Below are 20,681 nucleotides of genomic sequence, written 5' to 3'. Positions count from 1 at the left end.
TCCCACAGTTCTCCTTGGTTTCCACTGATACTGGATAGGGGAGAGAAATCTGTTCATTGACACTCTCCTTCACTGCTTCCAGTGGTGAATAAGGATTGTTGTGTATGAATAACATTTGCACTTTATAAATCCACAAAATAAAGTACTGACTGGGTAAGAAAGTAGCCAAAAGTCACCACAAGATCCATTTTCAGAATTTAAACAGAAGGAGGTTCCTATCTCTAAATCTATATATTGACCAGTGCACCATGTTCCATTCCATTGAAGTAACAATGCCAAGAACTACCAAGAATGGGGAAATCTGATTTCTGAGGAATCCAGGCCAATTTGCACTCCAGCTGCAGAGGGGAGGCAGCACAGGTTGTAGCTGTGTCCATTGCAGCTCTCATCACACTCTGACACTAAATTTTGGCTTCTTGCTCCCTTGTGATGGATGAAAAGTGCTGCAGTGGCAGGCCCTGAAATGAGATGCACATGATGCTGCTGTGCACAGCATTCAGATGGCTCAGTGTGGTTTGAGTCTGCATTTTTGCCAGTGATATCACAAACCTTTGTCAGTCTTTGTGTTACTTATCATTTAATCCCTGAAAATAAAGTCATTTGCATTCCAAGTGAATTCCCACTTAAGCAACTGCATCTGTATGTCATGAGATCTGATCAGGCTGATTTCAACACTTGCATCATGGATTTGCAGACACATTTAAGAAGGCTGAAAATGAAAAGCTGATTGCTTTGTGCTGCTTAAGGGTTTTGTGCAGCTGCATTGCACATCCAACCTTCCAGCAGCCTGTCTAAAGAGAATGATAACAATACTTGGGAGTGGAGAGGCACCTTGTTGGAAGGGACATTCTAGCAGATGATGCTTGTGGGGAAAGTATTGTAAAAGATCTGGGCCTTATTTAAGTGCAGTTTGTTTATAAGAATTGGAGGTGTGCTGATTAAAATAATCCTATTTTACCAGCAAGCTGCTATTAGAACCCAGGGAATGCCCTCAATTCCCAGTCCCAGGTGGGAGTAATACACTGCTTTTTTTCATGTGCCCAAGGCACAGACTGGGAAACATCCAGGGAGTCCCAAGCAGCATGTGCTGGGTGCCTGCCTAGGGAAGGATTCCCACTGGAATCCAGCCTCTGAATGCCACAGAGCTGCAGTGCCTTCCTTTACACATACAGTTGTTTAAGGATATATAAAATAGGATTTAAGTATTAGTGACAGATCATTGCTGCCTGGAGTGTACAGGCACCACAGCCCCACACTGGAATTTTCTGTTCCTTACCTCAAATTTCCCCATCATGGTTCTCCTTAGTGTTTGGTCTGTGAGCTGGCAAGCAGGTGAGGCTGTTCTGTATGAGGTGATGCTGAGTTTATGTATGTGAGAGATACAACACTCAGAACTGCTGAGGCAGCCCAGTAATCACAGCAGCTCTGCCCCAGTGCTCTTTTCTTCATCTACACAAGAGCTTTTTTGGAAAGTCTGTGTTCTTTGCTGATAAAAGTCAGCTGGTAAAATCAGCCAGTGTAAAATTTTGGATTGGTTCCATAGTGTAAATAAAAGATACTCTATTGCACTTGAAAAATTATCTGTGCTTTGGTTAATTTGGTTAGATATCTTCACTTGCCATGGGAACTAGCACCTGAAAAGGATGAATGAACCATTTACCCCTCTCTCTTTGTTCTATTTCTGCTGCTGCAGACTGCAACACAGGCTGGCATTTGGTTCCAGGAAAAAAAATCTAAAGGAAGCAATTTTAGCAGAGTCAGGAGGATCTGCTTGAACAGCTCTAATATTGAACCTAACTGGCATGTTTTGACAAAGTTAAAAGTCTAATGACAAAATTTTGCTGAGCCTCTTAAGCAAGGCATGAAATCTATTGAGCAGTTCTGCAAGAAAAGATGCTCATATTTCTACAAGCAAATGAGAGCAATATGCAGATTATTAAAGATCCTCCAAGAATTAATAAGTATTAAAATCTGGAAAGATTAGTGAAGTCTCTCTTGCATGATGTTGGTAAGTATTGTTGTCTACATTGATGTATAGTTGGTACAGCATCCTCAAGTGACTGCCCTAAGTGCCATTTTTAATTGGCCAATATTATATCCAGTGTGAACCTCTCAATGCATCATCCTGTGCTTGGGCATTGCTTCTGCCCTGGCTTAAGGAGAGGAAAGGCAGAATGAACCAATACAGGCCAAGAAAGATGCTTATCCCTCTCCCTCATGACTCTTGTGAGCTGAGGCTGGACTCCAGCTGACAGCTATAGCCCTGTACTACCCCCACAGCACAGGTTCTGACCTGCTCTGTTCCTGCCCCCACCTTCCTGACCTTCCCCTTCTTTCTCTCCTGATCTTTCCTTTGTCCTCTTCTCCAGTCAGTTTCCAATGAGAGCTACAGAAGAGTATTTAGGCCAAATTTTCCACCAATCCTGCCCAACTTTTTGTGATGCAATCATATTTGTTTGTGCCACCAGCACTCCTGTCCCTGATTGAGGGAACTGTCCTTCAAGTTATGTGGGTGAAACATTACCCAGCAGTGCACTGCTAAAACTGGGGCAGAAAGGGGCTCCAGTCCTGCCTGTGTGCTGAGAAACACAGTGATGTTGGCCATGGAACCATTTGTTTGTTGTGTCCACAGTGACAGAGACCACACTTGACACAGCATCATTATTTCCTAATTGTCATCATATTTATTATTTTATTGTCAGTGGCTCATAACCCACTAACGTCAGCTGGGTTTTATTCTCACACCACACACACCTGCTAACACACAGCTTCTCTTCACACAGATTTTTTTTTCTTTTAAACAACTGGAGCAAACCAGGATGCCCATTCAAAGAACTGTACTTTGCTAGCAGTGCTAAAGATAAGGGCTTGCAGCATGGTACAAGCTTGTATAAGGTTTGCATATTCCATGTTCCAACTAACAGCTGGAATGAGGTTCTGATGAGCCTTGTTTATCATTGTTAATGGCTGCCCCTGATTCACTACCCATAACCTGATATTAAATATCCTAAAAAGATATTTTCCTAGGTTGAGGCATGAACAGACTCATGGAATCTAAGATGTTTACTATAAGCTTTTTAAGAAGTTAACAACCCTGTCCAATCCCCTTTTTCCAGATGGAAATGAGAAGCCACAATAATCATAGAGGCTGATGATCCCGTGGAATCCATCCTCAAGGTGGTACCAGGTCACTCGAACCCCGTTGTCCTCCAGCCTCTTCTTGTACAACAAGCCATCGTCCCGCAGCACGTCGTACTCGCAGGTCAGGATGAAAGATTCTGGCAGCTGGTGAACAACAGAATCTTCAGCCAGCAGTGGGCACAGGTTGGGTTCACAGAATCTCTTCACTGTCTCGTAAACTTCAGCAATAAAATCAGTGGGCCTAAGCGGCTTCACACCTCTGACCTTAAATTCCTCAGGGATGTTGTCTGGACTCACCCACTTCCTATACTTCAGCCTCATGTCTGGAGGGATATGAGAGCCCTCCAAGACCTCTTGCATGTGCAGTGCATCCCCATTGAGGTACAGCAAAGCAAAGAAAGCAGCACGTTCCCGGAATAGCAGAGGGACTCCCCGGTTCTGTTGGTAGGACGGCAAATTGAAGTCCAGGGCCTGAAGGCCTGGGTAGATGAGGATCTGAGCACGGAGTCTGGGCAGGTCTGACCTGCCTGCCAGGGTCTGGCTCACAGCAGCTGCCAGGTTGCCCCCAGCACTGTCCCCGCAGACGGTGACCCGGGCAGGATCCACGCCGTAGTGCTGCAGGTGCTGCAGGAAGTGCTGGCTGGCGCTCAGACAGTCTTCGTAGGCAGCGGGGTATTTGTGCTCAGGGGCTAAACGGTACCTGGGACACGGAGAGGAGAAGAAGGAAATGTCAGTAGCAGTAACCAGGAAATGGTCCCATATGCTGTTTTTCAGCCCTATCATTTTGGGGTGGCCTGGCTCTAGCTTGGGATCTTCAGTGCCTCCAAACAGCTGCTCCTCCATTTGGGATTGCAGATAAACTGTAAATGGTGAGTTCAGCCACAAGGACTAACTGAAGTAGGATTGTCTCTGATTAATGATCTGAACAAGGAATTAAACAGCTCTTAATGATGGTGCAAACTCCCTCTGTACTTCTGAGAAGATTATTTATTAATTTTGTGCCTCTGCATCCTATGTGTAAAATGGAAGGATTTCAGTGTGATTACTCTCTTTTCCCATAGTTCCCAATTATTTGGGGCATCTTATTACATGTCCATATGTTCAGCACAAGGAAGACTTTTTTCACCTAAGTTTTTAATTGGCTTTTATAGACTTACTTAGCGTGCCAAATATTTCCATTTGTATCTTTTCGGAGTATCTCTGGGCATGAATAGTTAAGGGCTGCGAAATCTTCTTTATCACTATTTTTCTCTTTATGAACTTGACTGACTCCCACAGAAATTCCTGTGCCAAAAAAGAACATCTCCAACACCAGCACAGCTCTGCTGTGGTCCCACAGCAACAATCATCTCCCAACTACAGAACTGGTAGTGATCACTTACTGCACAGACACAACTACTGAGTCACTCTCCCTGGAGAGGTAGCGACACACCTTTTCATAGGTATCTGCAAAAGAAATATTGTTGTCAGTGCTTCACTTCTGCCCTCAGCTTTGAGACAGCCTAAGAAATGTCTGGCAGGTTTCAGACTTGATCTCAAATCACACACTGAAACCACATCTTATTTCAATCTTCTACAAAGATGAGAATATTCTTTCTACACCACACAGTTCCTCCGGGAAGTATCTTACCAAGGCTTCCAAACACCCAGCCTCCTCCATGGAAGAAGAGGATGCCTCTCCTTGGCCCATCCGAGGTAGCTTTAGGCTGATAAACCCTCACAGGTACTTCATTAAACTGCAGATCCTGGATAAAGAGCTTTGGATCCAACCCTAGTTTCCGCCCCTGTCGCACGTATCGGCCGAAAGTGATTTGGCTGCAAAGCCCAGTCTTCTCCAAAATCCTTCCCTGTTAAAGGTAAAAGACATTAAGGCATCTTTAAAAGTCTGGAGTTAGCCAGGGTCCGCGTTGTACTTACATCAAACTCATTTGGAGGACATTTTAAAGAAACATGGAACTCTGATTTGGAAATGAAACAATTTTCCCAAGTTCTCACATCCTGCAGTCTGTAGAAAAATTTACTTGCACTCTTCCAATCCAATGTCATTGTAACATCACATCAGGAATTTTATAAAGATCAGCCAAAGTGATTGTCTTGGAGTACATATTTTAATCATCAGCATTGTCCTGCACATATTTGTGGTCATTCTTGTTTCATTTATACTTTATAACAACAACGAAATGCTTTATGTAGAAACAGTTCTTCATTGCTGAAACTAATATTCATGAATTAGACCATAAAACTCAGTGAATTGGCAAATCTAAAGTGCTGAGCTGTATTGTGTGAGTTGGTTACTGCTTTTTATTCACACAACAGAGCTACTGAGCAAAATGAAGTTCCTTCCCTTCCCAATGCTCTTGCAAGCTAGAATACAGGTGAAATAATAAGTGAAACAAGAAGTTGGGAATCAAACAGTTACCAGTCACTGGCTGAACAAGATCCCTCTTTTTAATGCCCAGTGAGTCTGTCTTGTCACCTGCTAGTGGGGTTCAGGATTGCTGGGCAGCTTTGTCAGTAAATTTAATTTAAAGAGGATGTAAACGGTTTAAGAATCTGTGTGGAGGAAAACAAAGTCTGTGTGATAGCAGGGATGATGTTTGTGGCTAAAGAAATTACAAAACTGAAGATTTTAAGAAATTCAAAGACAGCAAGTAAGAGATGCAGAGCTGAGGAGGGTTCTAATGCCGTTTATGCAACACTGCCAAAGAGAGTCCAGGGATTAAGTAAAGCAGCCCTAACCGGATTGCGTGCCATAAATGTCAGCCGAGGCAGGAGCAGCTGAAGGACTGCAGCTCGTTTTGTGCAAGGTGATTTCGCCTGAAGGTGCGGGCAGTTATCACGCAAAACACCAGCCCAGCCCCGAATTCGAGGCTGCCATCAGCCGCTCGCAATCTCCGCCAGCCCGCCCTAGGCACGGCTCTGAACCGGGAACGGGGTTTGCCCGCGATATGGGCACTGCTCCCCGCGGCAGCCGGACCGGGGATGCCCAGGACAGCATCCTCGACCAGGGGATGCTCGAGACAGCATCCTCGACCGGGGGATGCTCGGGACAGCATCCTCGACCGGGGGATGCTCGGGACAGCATCCTCGACCGGGGGATGCTCGGGACAGCATCCTGGACCGGGGGGTGCCTGGGACAGCATTCTCGACCGGGGGATGCTCGGGACAGCATCCTTGACGGGGAATGCTCGGGATAGCATCCTCGACCGGGGGATATCGGGGGCGGTGTCCGGGTCGCTGGTGCCCTTGCAGAGTCCAGATCGGGGGATACCCCGGGGCAGAACCCGATAGGGCGGGCTCCCCGCATCCCCTCCTCATGATGCGGCACCGCCAGCATCCCACGGGGACAGCGGGGACACGCGGATCCTGCCCCGGTTCCCCGTGTTTGTGCAACCACAGCCGCCCCCAGCCCGCGGGTCGCCCCGACGCCCCCTCGTCCCCCGCAGCGCCACTCACCAGCGCGGCGGTGCCGAGCAGCAGGGTCAGCACCAGGCGCAGCTTGGCCGGCTGGTTCACCCCGGGCGGGATGTCGTAGCTGGGCCGGCCGAGCAGCACCGCGGCCGCCGCCAGCGCCGCCAGGGGCAGGAGCAGCAGCAGCAGCGCGGGCAGCAGCGCCATGGCCCGGCCGCGGCCCTGCGGGGCTCCCCCGGCAGCGCTGGGCAGAGCCGCGGCCCCGTCACGGGCCGAGTGCGGCCGCTCCGCAAAGCCGGCGCAGGGGTCATGGTGCGGGCGGCCGGGGGGAGCCGCGCGGAGCGGCCGGAGGCGCCGGCCGGGTAATCTCGGTTCAAGGAGGCCCGGCGTGACCTGCGCGCGGTACCGGGGAACGGACGCGCCCGGCGCCGCCTCCCGCCGCCCCGGGCTGGCACGGCCCCCGCGCCCCCGGCCGGCTCGCCAAGGCTGCCCGCAGCTCCGCGGGGCTCTGCCGGCGGGAGGGGAGAGCAGGGGCTGGCTGCCCGTGCTCAGTAAGGGCTGCCCTTGCGCAGGGAAACCTAAGGGATGTCAGCATTTGGTTTTGTAAGTAGTTCTGTTTTTCTCAGCACTGTAGGATTTTTTTCCTGAGGATTTCCTTAGGACGAGGAGCAGTGGGCATATACTAAACCGCAAGTTTCACCTCAGCATGCGGAAGAACTTCTTTACATTGAGGGTGATGGAACACTGGGACAGTGCCCACGGAGGGTGTGGAGTTTCCTTCTCTGGAGACGTTCGAAGCACACCTGGATGTGTTCCTGTGTCACCTGCTCCAGGTGACCCTGCCTTGGGGGATTGCACTGGATGATCGCCAGAGATCATTCCCAACCCTAGCAATTCTGTGATTTCCATGCCCTCAGTCTGGCCGTTCTGAGTGTGCTCACTGCTGTTCTTCCTTGCTTTCATCAGCAGGGTGTAATGAAGCATCATGTCAGGGAAAACACTGTCTCACCCTGTAAATAAAGCTCAAGCCATGGAAAAAGCACAAATTGACAGATTCTAGCACAGAATCACAGTACAGATTCTGCAAAAGTTAATACTGGGGACACCCTTTGGAAGAACATGAAAACATTTTCCTTGATATTCTCTCTTTAAGCTGTACTTTTCAGTACACACAGACCAAGAGCCCAGTTCACTCATCCTTCCTGCCTTTCTAAATCCTGATGTCAGTATTTCATCTCAACACTATATCCTGACCTCTGTAGGCATAGTGAAGACTTTGCAAAATTAAAAAGGACTTTGTAGAGCTAAAATTATTTCAAAATCAGAGCAGCCCTTACTTGCCTCCAGCTAGGTGTGCCCCATCAACTCTGGCCTTGCACTGCTACTTTTGCAGCCGTGGAATATTTGCTCAGTCTCCTCACTGAGATCTTGATCTCTGCCTATTTGTCCAGAGTTTTCCCTCCCTCACTATCTACCCAGCTTATACTTTATAGATAAATTAAGTCATGCTTTGGAGCTTATCAAATGGACATCACAAATAAACTGGCTGTAGTGAGCAACATTTAATCCAAATCATTCCACATAGATTATTTGTATAAAGTAAATAATTTAGTAATTGAAGAAAAGGAATTAATCAGATGCCAATTTGAAAAAAATCACAGCACATAGAAAAATTGTACTCTCAAAAGATTGAAGTGTCAGAAGTCTCACAATGAAAAGATCTGTGTTAATTTGAAGTTCATGCATCTTAAAAATAGTCTTTTACACATCAAAAGGTGTCACATTCTTGCAGAGCAGCACTACCTGAAGTGTGAGAGCCTAAGCAGAGTCATTAGTGGGAGAAGCATAATGAAGGAGAGTTCTTTTTACAGGCCTTTTATAAATTCAACAACCCTGTCCAATCCCCTTTTCCCAGCTGGAAATGACAAACCACCATATTCAAACAGGTTTATGATCCCATGGAATCCATCCTCAAGGTGGTACCAGGTCACTCGAACCCCGTTGTCCTCCAGCCTCTTCTTGTACAACAAGCCATCGTCCCGCAGCACGTCATACTCGCAGGTCAGGATGAAAGATTCTGGCAGCTGCTGGATAATTGTGTCTTCAGCCATCAGTGGGCACAGCGTGGGCTCACGGAGTCTTTTCACTTTCTCAAAAACTTCAGGCTTGAATTCACAGGGCTTGTGTGGTTTGTAGCCTCTGACCTTAAATTCCTCAGGGATGTTGTCTGGACTCACCCACTTTTGATACTTCAGCCTCATATCTGGAGGAATATGAGAGCCCTCCAAGATCTGTTTCAGATCTGATGTGTCCCCTTGCACGTACTGCAGAGAATAGTAAACAGCACGTTCCCGGAATAGCAGAGGGACTCCCCGGTTCTGTTGGTAGGACGGTAAATTGAAGTCCAGGGCCTGAAGGCCTGGGTAGATGAGGATCTGAGCACGGAGTCTGGGCAGGTCTGAGCTGCCTGCCAGGGTCTGGCTCACAGCAGCTGCCAGGTTGCCCCCAGCACTGTCCCCGCAGACAGTGACCCGGGCAGGATCCACGCCGTAGTGCTGCAGGTGCTGCAGGAAGTGCTGGCTGGCGCTCAGACAGTCTTCGTAGGCAGCGGGGTATTTGTGCTCAGGGGCTAAACGGTACCTGGGACATAGACAGAGACAGCAAAAGTGTCACAGACATATTTTATGAAAAGCCTTTTGCTAAGATCTTTTCGCCAAAGAAACTGAGAAGCCTCAGAAACGAAATGTAAACAATAATTATCTGCTGCTGTGGAATGCGACAGGTGCATCTTTGATTGGTCTCATGTGGTTGTTTTTAATTAATGGTCAATCCCAGTCAGGCTGTCTCAGGCTCTCTGGTCAGTCACAAGATTTTGTTATCATTCCATTCCTTTCCTTGCTAGCCTTCTGATGAAATCCTTTCTTCTATTCTTTTACTATAGTTTTAGTATATAATTTTCTTTTAATATAATGTATCATAAAATAATAAATCAGCCTTCTGAAACATGGAGTCAAGATTCTCATCTCTTCCCTCATCCTGAGATCCCTGCAAACACCACCACACAAAAGTAACAGAAGGAAATGTCATAAGTGTAAATACAAAATTTCTACAGCATCCTGGTTCTCCCTGAGTTGGACTAATTTTTCCCTCAGGAAGAAAAACTCATGAAGGTATTTTTATCTACTAAACAAGTATTTGTCCAATGAGTAATCACAGAGAAGTGAGAGCCGTAGGATGGGGCTGCAAGAATATAGCATGGGATATTCCGAGAGCAGCCCTGATCACAAATTAAGTGATATAACTTCATTTTTCTCTTCTAGTGTAGATTGCTTCTGGTTTGTGGATTAATTAATTTAATCAATCTGCACCTCACTGTTACTGAGATTTCATTTTTATAATTATTTTTTCTTTAGTTAAATAACTGGGACAGTTATATTTTTCAGTATTACTGGTATTAATAGTACTAATTAGTAGTATTATTACTTACTAGCATTTGATTCTCACTGTTAGAAAGCTCCTTGAAGTTCACAAGGTAATTACACCTATTTAAATGGTTCAGTGAATTGTCACCTTCCAAGCTGGTCTATTAGTCATTTCTCAACACATTGAGACTCTCATCTGGAAAGCATTCCTTGGTTTTGTGTGCTGCCAGCATAGCTCTATGTTGGGACACACATGGACCTTACTGTGGGCTGTGTCTGCACTGTTAGCTGATGGAGCAGGGAGAAAAATTAAAAACAAACAGCCCCCCTGAAATTCTGGGCTGGGATCCTGAGAAAATCATAGAAAATGCTGAGTTGGAAGGGACCCATGAGGATCCTGGTGTCCAGGTCCTGAAGAGGAGCATTCCCACCAGCTGCACATCCCTGCAGCAAGAGGCACAAAGGCTTCTGTGGGGCAGCTGGCTGTAACTCACCCCACGGACACCACCAGCGAGCCGCTCTCCTTGGCAATGTACTGGCAGATCCTTTCATGGGAATCTGAAACACATCAGAGCATGTTTTACTGCACACAAATGGTCCAGCTCCCCTCATCCCTCTCCCCTCTCTCCCCCTGCTGCTGCCTCCCTTTGCAGCTCTGGATGGAAAACCCAGCCAGAGTTCAGTCTTCCAGTGGCTGGAGCTTATATAACTTTTCAAATTAATCTTTAATTGTTGTTTTAATTAATCATACCCAGTATATTAATTATTAGCAATGTGCTAGTCTTAAATCACTTTTAGGCAGCATGTAGCTAACTTTCTTTACACAGACTATTATTGTTGACTTGATTGGGAAAATCACTGAAACTTTTTAAAGTTTTGTCAAACTAACCCTGATATGCTTCAAAGAACAAGGAGAGGGTGTGAGTTGTTGAAATTGGATACAAAAAGGGCAGAATTTATGAACTCCAAGGACATTTTGTAGAAACCAGAATATAAAGAAGCAGCTAACAAAAGTATGTTGGAAAGTCCCTACCAGAGGAAAAATACACTAAGACTAAAGAGGATAGAATACCAATTCATGGAAGAGAGAATTAAGTAATTGTCCTAGGCTGACGTTATGATGCTTGTATCCCCATTCGTGTGTTCTGCTTATGCTGGATATTATGTTCTGTGCCTTCACGACTGGCTCTGAAGAGCAAATGTTTTGGTTTTGTTATCAGCCTGCTCCCCCAAGGCTGGCGGGACACAGAGACAGGGCAGTACATAGTGCTGCTTTTGCTTTTTGCTTGGATTTTCGCTTTGCCCTTGCTCTTGCTTCTGCTTTACTCCTGCTTTGCTCTTGCTTTTTGCTTCTGCTCATTAGTTAGTTTAGCTAAATAGTCAGAATTTTTTCCTGGACTATTTTTCCTTCCCCCCCGCCTTTTTTTTTTAAAAAATAAACAGCTTCTTTCCACTTCTCTCCGAGGAATCTTTCCCGAACGGGTTGGGGAGAGGAGCCCCCTTTTGGAGTTTTTCTCCCTAATTTGCCCTAAACCAGGACAGTAATTTAGAACAAACGGGCATCAATTTCTTTGCTTGCTAAAAGTATATAAACAGGTGAAAAACGCTAAAGCCAGGCCTGGCTAAGAGGGACAGTGCCCGGGCCGGGGCCGTACCGAGGCTGCAGCAGATCCAGCCGAAGCAGCAGCTAACAAAGTATCTTGGAAAATCTCTACCATACGGAAAATACACTAAAAAGCCTAAAGAGGATAGAACACCAATTCATGAAAGAGAAATAAGTAATTTAGAAGAAGCGGGCATCAATTTCTTTGCTTGCTAAAAGTATATAAACATGAGGAAAACTTTTGCATCAGCGTCTGTGTGGAGGCCGGAATTCCGTCGGCCACAATCACACGGTGTGTGCTAAAGCAAGGCCTGGCCAACAGGGACAGTGCCGGGGAGCTGTGGCGGCGGCAGATCCGGGCCGGGGCCGTACCGAGGCTGCAGTAGATCCAGCCGCCGCCGTGGAACAGCAGCACGGCGGGCAGCGGGTGCCGGGAGGGCCCGCTGGGCCGGTACAGCCGCACGGGCACCCCCCCGAGCCGCGCCTCCTCCTGCCGCACCCCCGGCGCCGGGCCCGGCCTCCGCCCGGAGAACACGAGGCGCTTGATGGCCAGGCTGCTGCACAGCTCCATCTTCTCAAAAATCCTGCCCTGTTGGGAGAGAGGGAGGACAGGCGGGGTGAGATGAGGGGAGACCGCGCACGGACAGCCCTGAGGGGGCAGGCGGTGAGGGGGAAGCAGGAGAAGGGAGAGCGGTGTGAGGAGCAGCTGGTGAGGGGCAAATGGTGAGGGGTAGCTGGTGTGGGGGCAGCTGGAGAAGGGAGCTGGTGAGGGACAAGACGCCTGGTGAGGGGAATTGGTGATGGGGCTCCTGGAGAGTGAAGGATGGTTGGTGAAGGGGCTCCTGGAGAGAGAAGGGAAATTGGTGACAGGGCTCCTGGAGAGGGAAGGGAAATTGGTGATGGGGCTCCTGGAGAGTGAAGGGAATTGGTGACAGGGCTCCTGGAGAGGGAAGGGAATTGGTGACAGGGCTCCTGGAGAGGGAAGGGAATTGGTGACAGGGCTCCTGGAGAGTGATGAGCGGTTGGTGAAGGGGCTCCTGGTGAGGGGGAAGCAGGAGAAGGGAGAACTGTGTGAGAGGCAGCCGGTGAGGGGGCACCTGGAGAAGGGCAGCTGGTGAGGGACACTCATTGAAGGGACACCTGGTGAGGGGAATTGGTGACGGAGCTCTTGAAGAGTGAAGGGTGGTTGGTGACATGGCTCCTGGAGAGTGAAGGGAATTGGTGATGGGGTTCCTGGAGAGTGAAGGGTGGTTGGTGACGGGGCTCCTGGTGAGGGAGGCCTTGCCAGCGCTCCCAAGTGTCTCTCATCCCTCTAAGGTTTCTGGGGTTTTTGTTTTTGTCTCCTTTGAAAGCATCCAGTCTCCCATTACTGCTGCTTCCATTACACGGCCTCCCATGTGACTGGAAAGCCCCAAGAATGGCCTAAAAACATCACGTGTGCTTAGCTAAAGTGGAAATCAAAGCAATCTCACTTTTTATAAATATTTAATTTTAAATTTAATTAGGGAAGCTCAGCTGAGAAAGCTTGGGCTCTAATGGTTGACTTAATTCTTATGTAATAGGGAAAATCTGACTGAGGTCTAACAAATGATTCTCCAAACACTGTCCTCTCCAGTCAGCCCCCAGAAGAGAAAAGCCATCTTTTAAGCCTTGACGGAGCTGGCAGGATTCTGGTATTTACACGTAGAACAAAATTAACATCTAACAACGTTTCTCACAGAGGTTGCGGCAGAGTTACTCACCAAAGTAGATGCAACAATCAAAGCAGCAACAACAAGTCGAAGTTTTCCAGGGTTGTTCACTCCAGGAGGGATGCTGCAATTGGCATACTCAGTTTGAATTGTTCTTATGAGTGCTGATATGAATGAAGCAACAAAAACCACCAGCAGTATCACTGGCACTAGATAAAAAAATGCCATTTTACGTATCTAGAGGTGATGTGTCTTCACAGCTATCTTTGAACTGGCTTTTTCAGGTAACAGCAAGGCCTGGAGCAGTCCCAGTTGGAAGAGATCTCTCAGGTGTTGCTCACTTTAAAGTCCTTGGAAATGTTGTGCAATGTGCCAGCAGCGATCACATTGGAGAAGAGTCAATGTGTTTAATTTCCTGTTTATCTTGATGGTAATTGAGGGACTGATAAAGGGTCTGGCATTAAATATGGAATTATTGGATTGCGGATGATAACAGTGACTGCTCAGAGACTGAAGCTGATTCCTGAATGAAGTTCTAGTCCATGACAGAGAGCCAGCGAATGTGGAGACTGAAATATCCCTTGCAGCTGATCTGCAGCTAGGACATTCACTTCCTGCATTGTGGGCATGCTTTACATGGTTTGGAATACATACCTTTAACAGGGACTTTTAGAAAAGAAAATTGGAAGAAGGGAGGGGTGGGGGGGAAAAAGGTAAGTAACAGGCTCTGCAAAAGTAAATGCATCACTCCTATTTTGTTGTTAGATTAATTGGGGCTTGAAGCAACCTTGGCTGGACCAGGTGTCCCTGCCCATGGCAGGGCTTTGGTATGAGATGAGCTTTAATGTTCCTTCCAGCCCAAACCATTCTGATTTTAGGATTCTATTCAAGCACAAGTTTTTCAGCACACACATATGTTTGATAAACATAAGAAAACACTCAAAGCATTTTCCCCATTGTAATTTAGACAAAGCTGTCAATAGAGTATTTCTGTTGGGAACAGTTACATTTCTAAAAGTCATGTTAACTAATGTGACTTCATTTTTTGAGTATAAAATACTGATTACCTAGCCAACAGACATCTTCTTCAAACTGGGACTCTTAAACTGAGGTGCTACGTGTCCAGAGAGTACAGGCTGTGCATTATAGCACTGAAGTGTCAGTGTCTTTCTCCTTTCCTAAAACACACACTTCTAGGAAGAGTGAAATCGTTGACTGTAATTGAATAAAACAGGTCAGACCAGATGTTGGCTTAAAATTTTACTGCATTGTTTATGTGTACTGAGAGAACACCACTTGTACTGGACAAGTGTCTAGTCCAAACAGATGATTAAAATAGGCAGACTGCACATGGACTACTTCACACAACACTAAAATAAATTATTCTTGAAATGTCTTATATGGTGATCACACTGGTATGAATTCTTATTAACAAATTGTCCTATATGAACTTCTTATATGGAATTTAGAAGCATGAAAAACCACAGAAATTTGGCAGTTCATACAGAAACTAAGAAAAATGCTGCTATAAGCTTCTTAGAAAATTCACAATGCTGTCAAGGCCCCTTTTTCCAGATGGAAATGACAACCAGTAACTATTAAATGAGTTTATGATCCCATGGAATCCATCCTCAAGGTGGTACCAGGTCACTCGAACCCCGTTGTCCTCCAGCCTCTTCTTGTACAACAAGCCATCGTCCCGCAGCACGTCGTACTCGCAGGTCAGGATGAAAGATTCTGGCAGCTGCTGGATAATTGTGTCTTCAGCCAGCAGTGGGCACAGCGTGGGCTCACAGAATCTCTTCACTGTCTCAAAAACTTCAGTTGTGCAGTCAAGTAGCACGCGTGGTTTGTAGCCTCTGACCTTAAATTCCTCAGGGATGTTGTCTGGACTCACCCACTTTTGATATTTTAATTTAATATCTGGAGGAATATGGGAACCTTCCAAGACCTCTTCCAGTTTTGTTGCATTTCCATTAAGATACTGCAACATGTAGAAAGCAGCACGTTCCCGGAATAGCAGAGGGACTCCCCGGTTCTGTTGGTAGGACGGCAAATTGAAGTCCAGGGCCTGAAGGCCTGGGTAGATGAGGATCTGAGCACGGAGTCTGGGCAGGTCTGAGCTGCCTGCCAGGGTCTGGCTCACAGCAGCTGCCAGGTTGCCCCCAGCACTGTCCCCGCAGACGGTGACCCGGGCAGGATCCACGCCGTAGTGCTGCAGGTGCTGCAGGAAGTGCTGGCTGGCGCTCAGACAGTCTTCGTAGGCAGCGGGGTATTTGTGCTCAGGGGCTAAACGGTACCTGGGACACGGAGAGGAGTGTAACAGAATGAAATAGGAGTTTGAAATGTATTGCTAAAGCCCTGGTTCCTGCAACCAGGAACACCCTGATTTCTGCAGAGTTTTAATTGTCTCCATAAGATTACCATCAATAAGATTAGGTGGTGCAGATTATATTGTTATGATATCATCTGTTTGTGATGTCTCTTAGGTGTTTAACAAGAACTAAATAAAGGCTTTATTTATAACTGCCAACTAAATATAGGTTTTATTGACAATCAGTTACTTTCTGCTTGTTTTTCATGGGTTGGACACAAATGACTTCTGGTTTATATCTTTGTTACGTAAATTATGTTACATATCCCTGTAATCTGAACTATTATGACAGTAGTTTGATAATGTATTAGCTTGTCATTCACAATGTGCTTCTCTAAGCATCAGCAGGCTTTCCTTGAATGAGCGTTAAGGAGATCACATAGCTTACAATCTGTTTACAATCAGTTTTGAGTTTGGAACTTGAAAATATTCATTCAAAACTTCATTTTCCAGCTAGATATCCCAAAGTGTAATTTGTGATGTAATCAGACAGTGAAAACAGCCCAAATGAGTCTTCAGTGTCTCCAAGCAACAGCAAATGAAGTAAATTACATACTTGAGAAGTCCCACAGAGACACTTCTCTGAGGAAGATTGTTGCTATGACTGAGGGGACAGGAGGTGATATTTACACTATAGGAAATAATCTCTCAGAATCAGCAAGAGCAAAGACTCACCCCACAGATACAACCACAGATTCACTTTCTCTGGCAATGAAGCGGCACAGCTCTTCATGGGTCTCTGAAAGAGATTTGGTGGGTTTAGGTTGGGGTGCATTTTATCTCCAGAGAAGAAATGTTATCTGTTAGAGAAATCAAAGAATTGCAAGAAGGAAATGCTCTCTACTTTTCCCTGCTGCTTCCTGCAAAGCTCCTCAGTTCTTTGTACCTCCTCATCTTCCTATTTCAGTATTTTTTCCCCTTATATCATTGTCCTGTAAGAAAAATCCTGTAAGAAATGATCCACAGCAGATGCCTTCTTCTGGCAGCAAGAATTACAAGATTGAACCTGTGGTTATATTCAAAGTTTGTAACTGCTACAGATCAAGAAACAACCAGCTTTGCTTTTTATGAAGTATGTATTTCTTTAACTGAAATATTTCTGGTAGATATCTTACCAAGACTTCCAAATACCCATCCTCCTCCATGAAAAAACACAACTCCTCTCCTTTGGCTGGCAGATGGAGCCTTAGGCTGGTAAATCCTTACAGGCACTTTCTCAAACCACAGATCCTTGATGAAGAGCTTTGGGTCCGCCCTCAGAGTCTTTCTTCCTTGCATGTACCGCACAAAGCTCACCTGAGTGCAGATGCCAAAGTTTTCCAGAATCTTTCCCTGTTCAAAGGCAAAGAGAACAGAGAGCTCACTCAAGAGACACTCTATTTTCCAAAGGAAAGGAACTGTGTGGACAGTAAACTCCCAGTGCCTATATGTCATGTGTTTTTAGGGCAGTAATAAACTAATGGAATAGTTGTACAGGTATAGGAGAAAACTGAACAGGTAACAGCAGCATCAGGAGGGGTTATGAGAGAGTTACATGAATGAAGAACAAATAATGCATTATTAACAGACTCAGCAGGTCCTTTACCTAACTTTGAAAGCAAATTTGGTTTTCACTGGTTATTCTATCCTTCCCCCCCAGATGATGTGGAAACATAGCAAAAGATGATCATCTGGTGCTGATTTTCATGGTACAGACACTTGCCCAAAGTAGAGTTGACTCAGTTAAGAATATGTTTGATAATTGCTTTTTGATCCATTTCCTGAGTCTCACTGATGTGTGCCATGCACTGACAAGAAGATCCTGACATATTTAGTAGGAATGAACTTCTGTTCATTCTCTGTGCCATAGAGATATTCATGCCAGATACCAGGAAATTAATACAAATCAGAGGTAGTGCTCCAACATAACTTTGCATAAATAAAAGAAAAGGCATATCCTGTTTTGAAATGCACTGTTCAGACATGCCAGTCAGTACTTTGGTCCTTAGGAATATTTGGATCAAGTTCATAATACTCAAGATTCTGTTATGAATATTTCTTATTAGCCAGCCACATTTGCATGGATTGTCAGTAGTGTCATAACTCTCAATATATTTATCTACAAAAGGCCTTTTTTTCAGCTATTCCAGATATTTATATTCTCCATGCCTGATCTTGAGGAAAGATTTCTTGAAGAAACTAAGACATTTTGCAATGTATTGATTTTAATTTTTTACAGAAACTAGTCTTAGTGTCTCCAGTTGTATGATAAAATTATTTATTCTTTTGTATTTGCTATTTTCCAAGCAGGAATGGAACAATACCGATGATATTTTAACTTTTACATTCGACTTGTTTGTTTTCTTTCACCCTGTGTTGCTTACATTGCAGCATACAATGCTGGTTTATGGTGGGCAGTGGATTGATGATTAAAAGAGAACTGGCTTTTCCAGCTGCTTAAGTGATGTAATCTCTTTCTAATTACAACTTCTGTGCAGCCAAAGCATGAGAATACATATATCTAAAATCCCTTACTATGGTTGACCATAATCTAGAATATTTCTGACAGAGAATTTTTTTCTGTTTTCCATTTTAAATTTTAAATAGCTTGTATCTCTTTGCAGATATTCCATTAAATTAATTTCGTAAACATATGCACAGCCTCTGTTACCTCCTGTCTAATGCCATGTCTCATCAGAGCATCTCTACACCTATCATTACATAGAAATACCTGTGATTCAGTGAGCACCCCTGTCAGCAGAGCTCACCAGATGTTGAGTGCTGCTCTTGGAGACTGATTACCTTCCCACACATTTAGAAGCTGCTTCACCTGGAGAAGTTGGGCTGGTCAGAGCCCCTCATTCCCATTCCCTGCTTAGTTGCTGCAGGAATTATGCAGAAAAATTCCTTCAGCTCCTCTTGGGCAACGTTACCTAATTTTGTCACTTGTGTGACAGAAACTTTTCCTTCCCAAGGCCAATTCTTATATGCTCAGCTTCTCACTTATATTCAAAATAAATACAGAATTCTCATCCCCATGCCCACGAAAAGCTTGGAGGCACGGGCCAAAGACATCTGGTATGGTCTGAGCCAAGAATAGAAATATGACTGATCCAACATGACTAAACATTATAAATCAAATCATTGCTAGGTCAGCTCAAGTCAGGGCAGAAGCACAGTCAGACTTTCACACACTTGTGTTAAGGCAGCATTTAGGTACCGCCTAAGATAGAGCTGGGCAGGACTGGGTTAGAGCAGTGCAGTGTCAGAAGTTTCTTCAGCAACACTCAGCTCAATAAAACATGCAGCATGACAGCAATGCCCTGCTCTGCTCTCTGGAACATAATTCCATGCAGGCTTCTAGCACAGTAGGAAGTTTAAAATCTACAGGTTCTCTGTTCCTCCCCCAGAAATCACACCAGGTTCACTTACCACCACAGCTGTGCATATTAAAATTATATGAATGATTCGGAGCTTTGCAGGCTGAGTCACTCCAGGAGGAATTTCTGAGTTGGAAAAATCAAAATTAATTGCCCCTATGACCAACAATATAAATGAAGCAAGAAAACCAGCTAAGAATAACACCACCACTGTGAGTACAACTGCCATTTTGCTGAACTGCAGTGATCTGACATGTCTTTGATTTGACTTTCCAATATATATTTGTCTTGTTACTTCCTGATTCTTTGTTAATCTTCCTGTTCTTTGTTTGCTCCAGTAAAAACCTTTCTCCTCCCTTTCCCAAATACATTAGCAGGTATCTTTTCCTCTCCCACTTTCTTTCCCCCCCATTCCTGTTATCTCACAAAAGATAAGTTGGTCAAAGTCCTTGATTTGTTAGTAGATCTATGCTAGCAGCATTTTGGAATTTTTGCAAGAAACCAGTGCTTAGCTGGGAGAAGAGTGATAGGAATGAACTGCATTGGTATTAAATGAGTATTAAATGGACAGAGGTCATTTGTGTGCTTTGAGTTTGTGGCACTATAAAACACCCATCTGGAGAATTTCTGCAGGAGTGGGAACCTGCATGAGATGATTGTCACTCAAAAGGGCCAAAGGGATTGTCACCAGTGCTCTTTGAAAAGGTGCATTAGAAAATTCTGTCATTACCCAAATCTCAGTTCTTTTTAGTATTTGTGCTCTCTTCTAACAGAAGAACATGCTTTAAAAAAGCCACAGGAGGCTGACTTTAGCTTCATGATTAGGTGACCCTGTTGCAGGTAACTTTCAGTAACTCTACGTGCAACAAATACTGCTGAGAATGACTTCAGATAACCAGTGATTAAAGAGTTCTGAATCAAACTGCTTTATCTTGCTCTTGCTGAGGAGCAGGATTGTGCTAATGTGGAGAAGGTGTACTTTAAATATGTAAATGAATTAATTGTGAATCTAAGTCTGCAGCTCTACAAACAGCTAGGATGTCAGAACATTGAAATTGCAAATTCATGGGGAAAGAAAAGAGGTAAAAAAATCTAAGCTTATTAGGTAGCAATGTGGGGGCTTGGGGTTTTTTTAGTTGTTGTACAGTCAAATTCTAAGTGATGGGGGGAAAGGACCAAGTCATTTTAGTTACAAAACTTTATAAAAATTTAATTTCATATTGATTCTCTAGTGGAAGATGAGTGTTTTTAATAGGGCATATGGTCATCATAAAATATTTTGAAGTAGAAGGAAATCTTTTAAAAATCAGCAAAAGCCCAGATTTGGAAAAATAGTCCATCAGCTATGTTTGTGGACTTTCAGTTTGTATTGTGTTTTCACAGTTGTGTGGTTATATCTAATTGTTTGGTAGGTTAATTACTGACCACAGCACAGATGTGACCAGGTAAAAGCAGCAGGATTGTGGTCTCTGCCTGCCTGTGTTGTGTTGTTCCTTTCACCATGGGAGGGGCATTTCTGTTGGGTTCATCAGTCAGTATGTGTTTAGGAAATGTAACTCTCACTCTTATAACAGAAATATTTGCAGTGCTAGTTTTTTATTTTGTTGTTGTTAAAAGCATCACAGAATAACCATAGCATTACAGTGATAATATAGATAAAATTGTGCTTCTGTGTCTTCT

The 20,681-nt window shown here is 44.9% G+C and overlaps 3 protein-coding genes across 3 annotated transcripts in view; all 3 read right to left on the bottom strand.

Annotated features, from left to right (window-relative positions):
• Positions 1-3,066: 3,066 nt before the first annotated feature.
• LOC311162048 (arylacetamide deacetylase-like 4) lies at positions 3,067-6,759 on the bottom strand (the record flags this gene model as incomplete). Its single annotated transcript, XM_084220165.1, has 4 exons — positions 3,067-3,841; positions 4,524-4,587; positions 4,772-4,988; positions 6,598-6,759. 4 exons carry the CDS (start codon positions 6,757-6,759, stop codon positions 3,067-3,069), a joined length of 1,218 nt encoding a protein of 405 aa, XP_084076291.1.
• A 1,658-nt stretch (positions 6,760-8,417) lies between these two features.
• On the bottom strand, positions 8,418-12,148 carry LOC311162188 (arylacetamide deacetylase-like 4; the record flags this gene model as incomplete). The annotated part of the gene is made up of 3 exons (XM_084220395.1): positions 8,418-9,192; positions 10,469-10,532; positions 11,950-12,148. The coding sequence occupies 3 exons, from the start codon at positions 12,146-12,148 to the stop codon at positions 8,418-8,420; spliced, it is 1,038 nt and encodes a 345-aa protein (XP_084076521.1).
• A 2,645-nt stretch (positions 12,149-14,793) lies between these two features.
• Positions 14,794-20,681, bottom strand: part of LOC311162187 (arylacetamide deacetylase-like 4) — a gene marked incomplete at its 3' end in the record, with an annotated part of 31,420 nt that continues 25,532 nt past the window's right edge. The window contains exons 4-7 of the mRNA XM_084220394.1: positions 19,054-19,239; positions 16,758-16,974; positions 16,318-16,381; positions 14,794-15,568 (exon numbers count right to left, since the gene is read on the bottom strand). Of these exons, the coding sequence (XP_084076520.1) occupies positions 14,794-15,568; positions 16,318-16,381; positions 16,758-16,974; positions 19,054-19,239 (1,242 nt within the window). The remainder of the gene's footprint in view (positions 15,569-16,317; positions 16,382-16,757; positions 16,975-19,053; positions 19,240-20,681) is intronic.

Source organism: Fringilla coelebs, assembly GCF_963513975.1.
Source record: "Fringilla coelebs genome assembly, chromosome: 22".
Taxonomy (NCBI): domain Eukaryota; kingdom Metazoa; phylum Chordata; class Aves; order Passeriformes; family Fringillidae; genus Fringilla; species Fringilla coelebs.
This window is presented reverse-complemented; position numbering and strand designations above follow the sequence as displayed.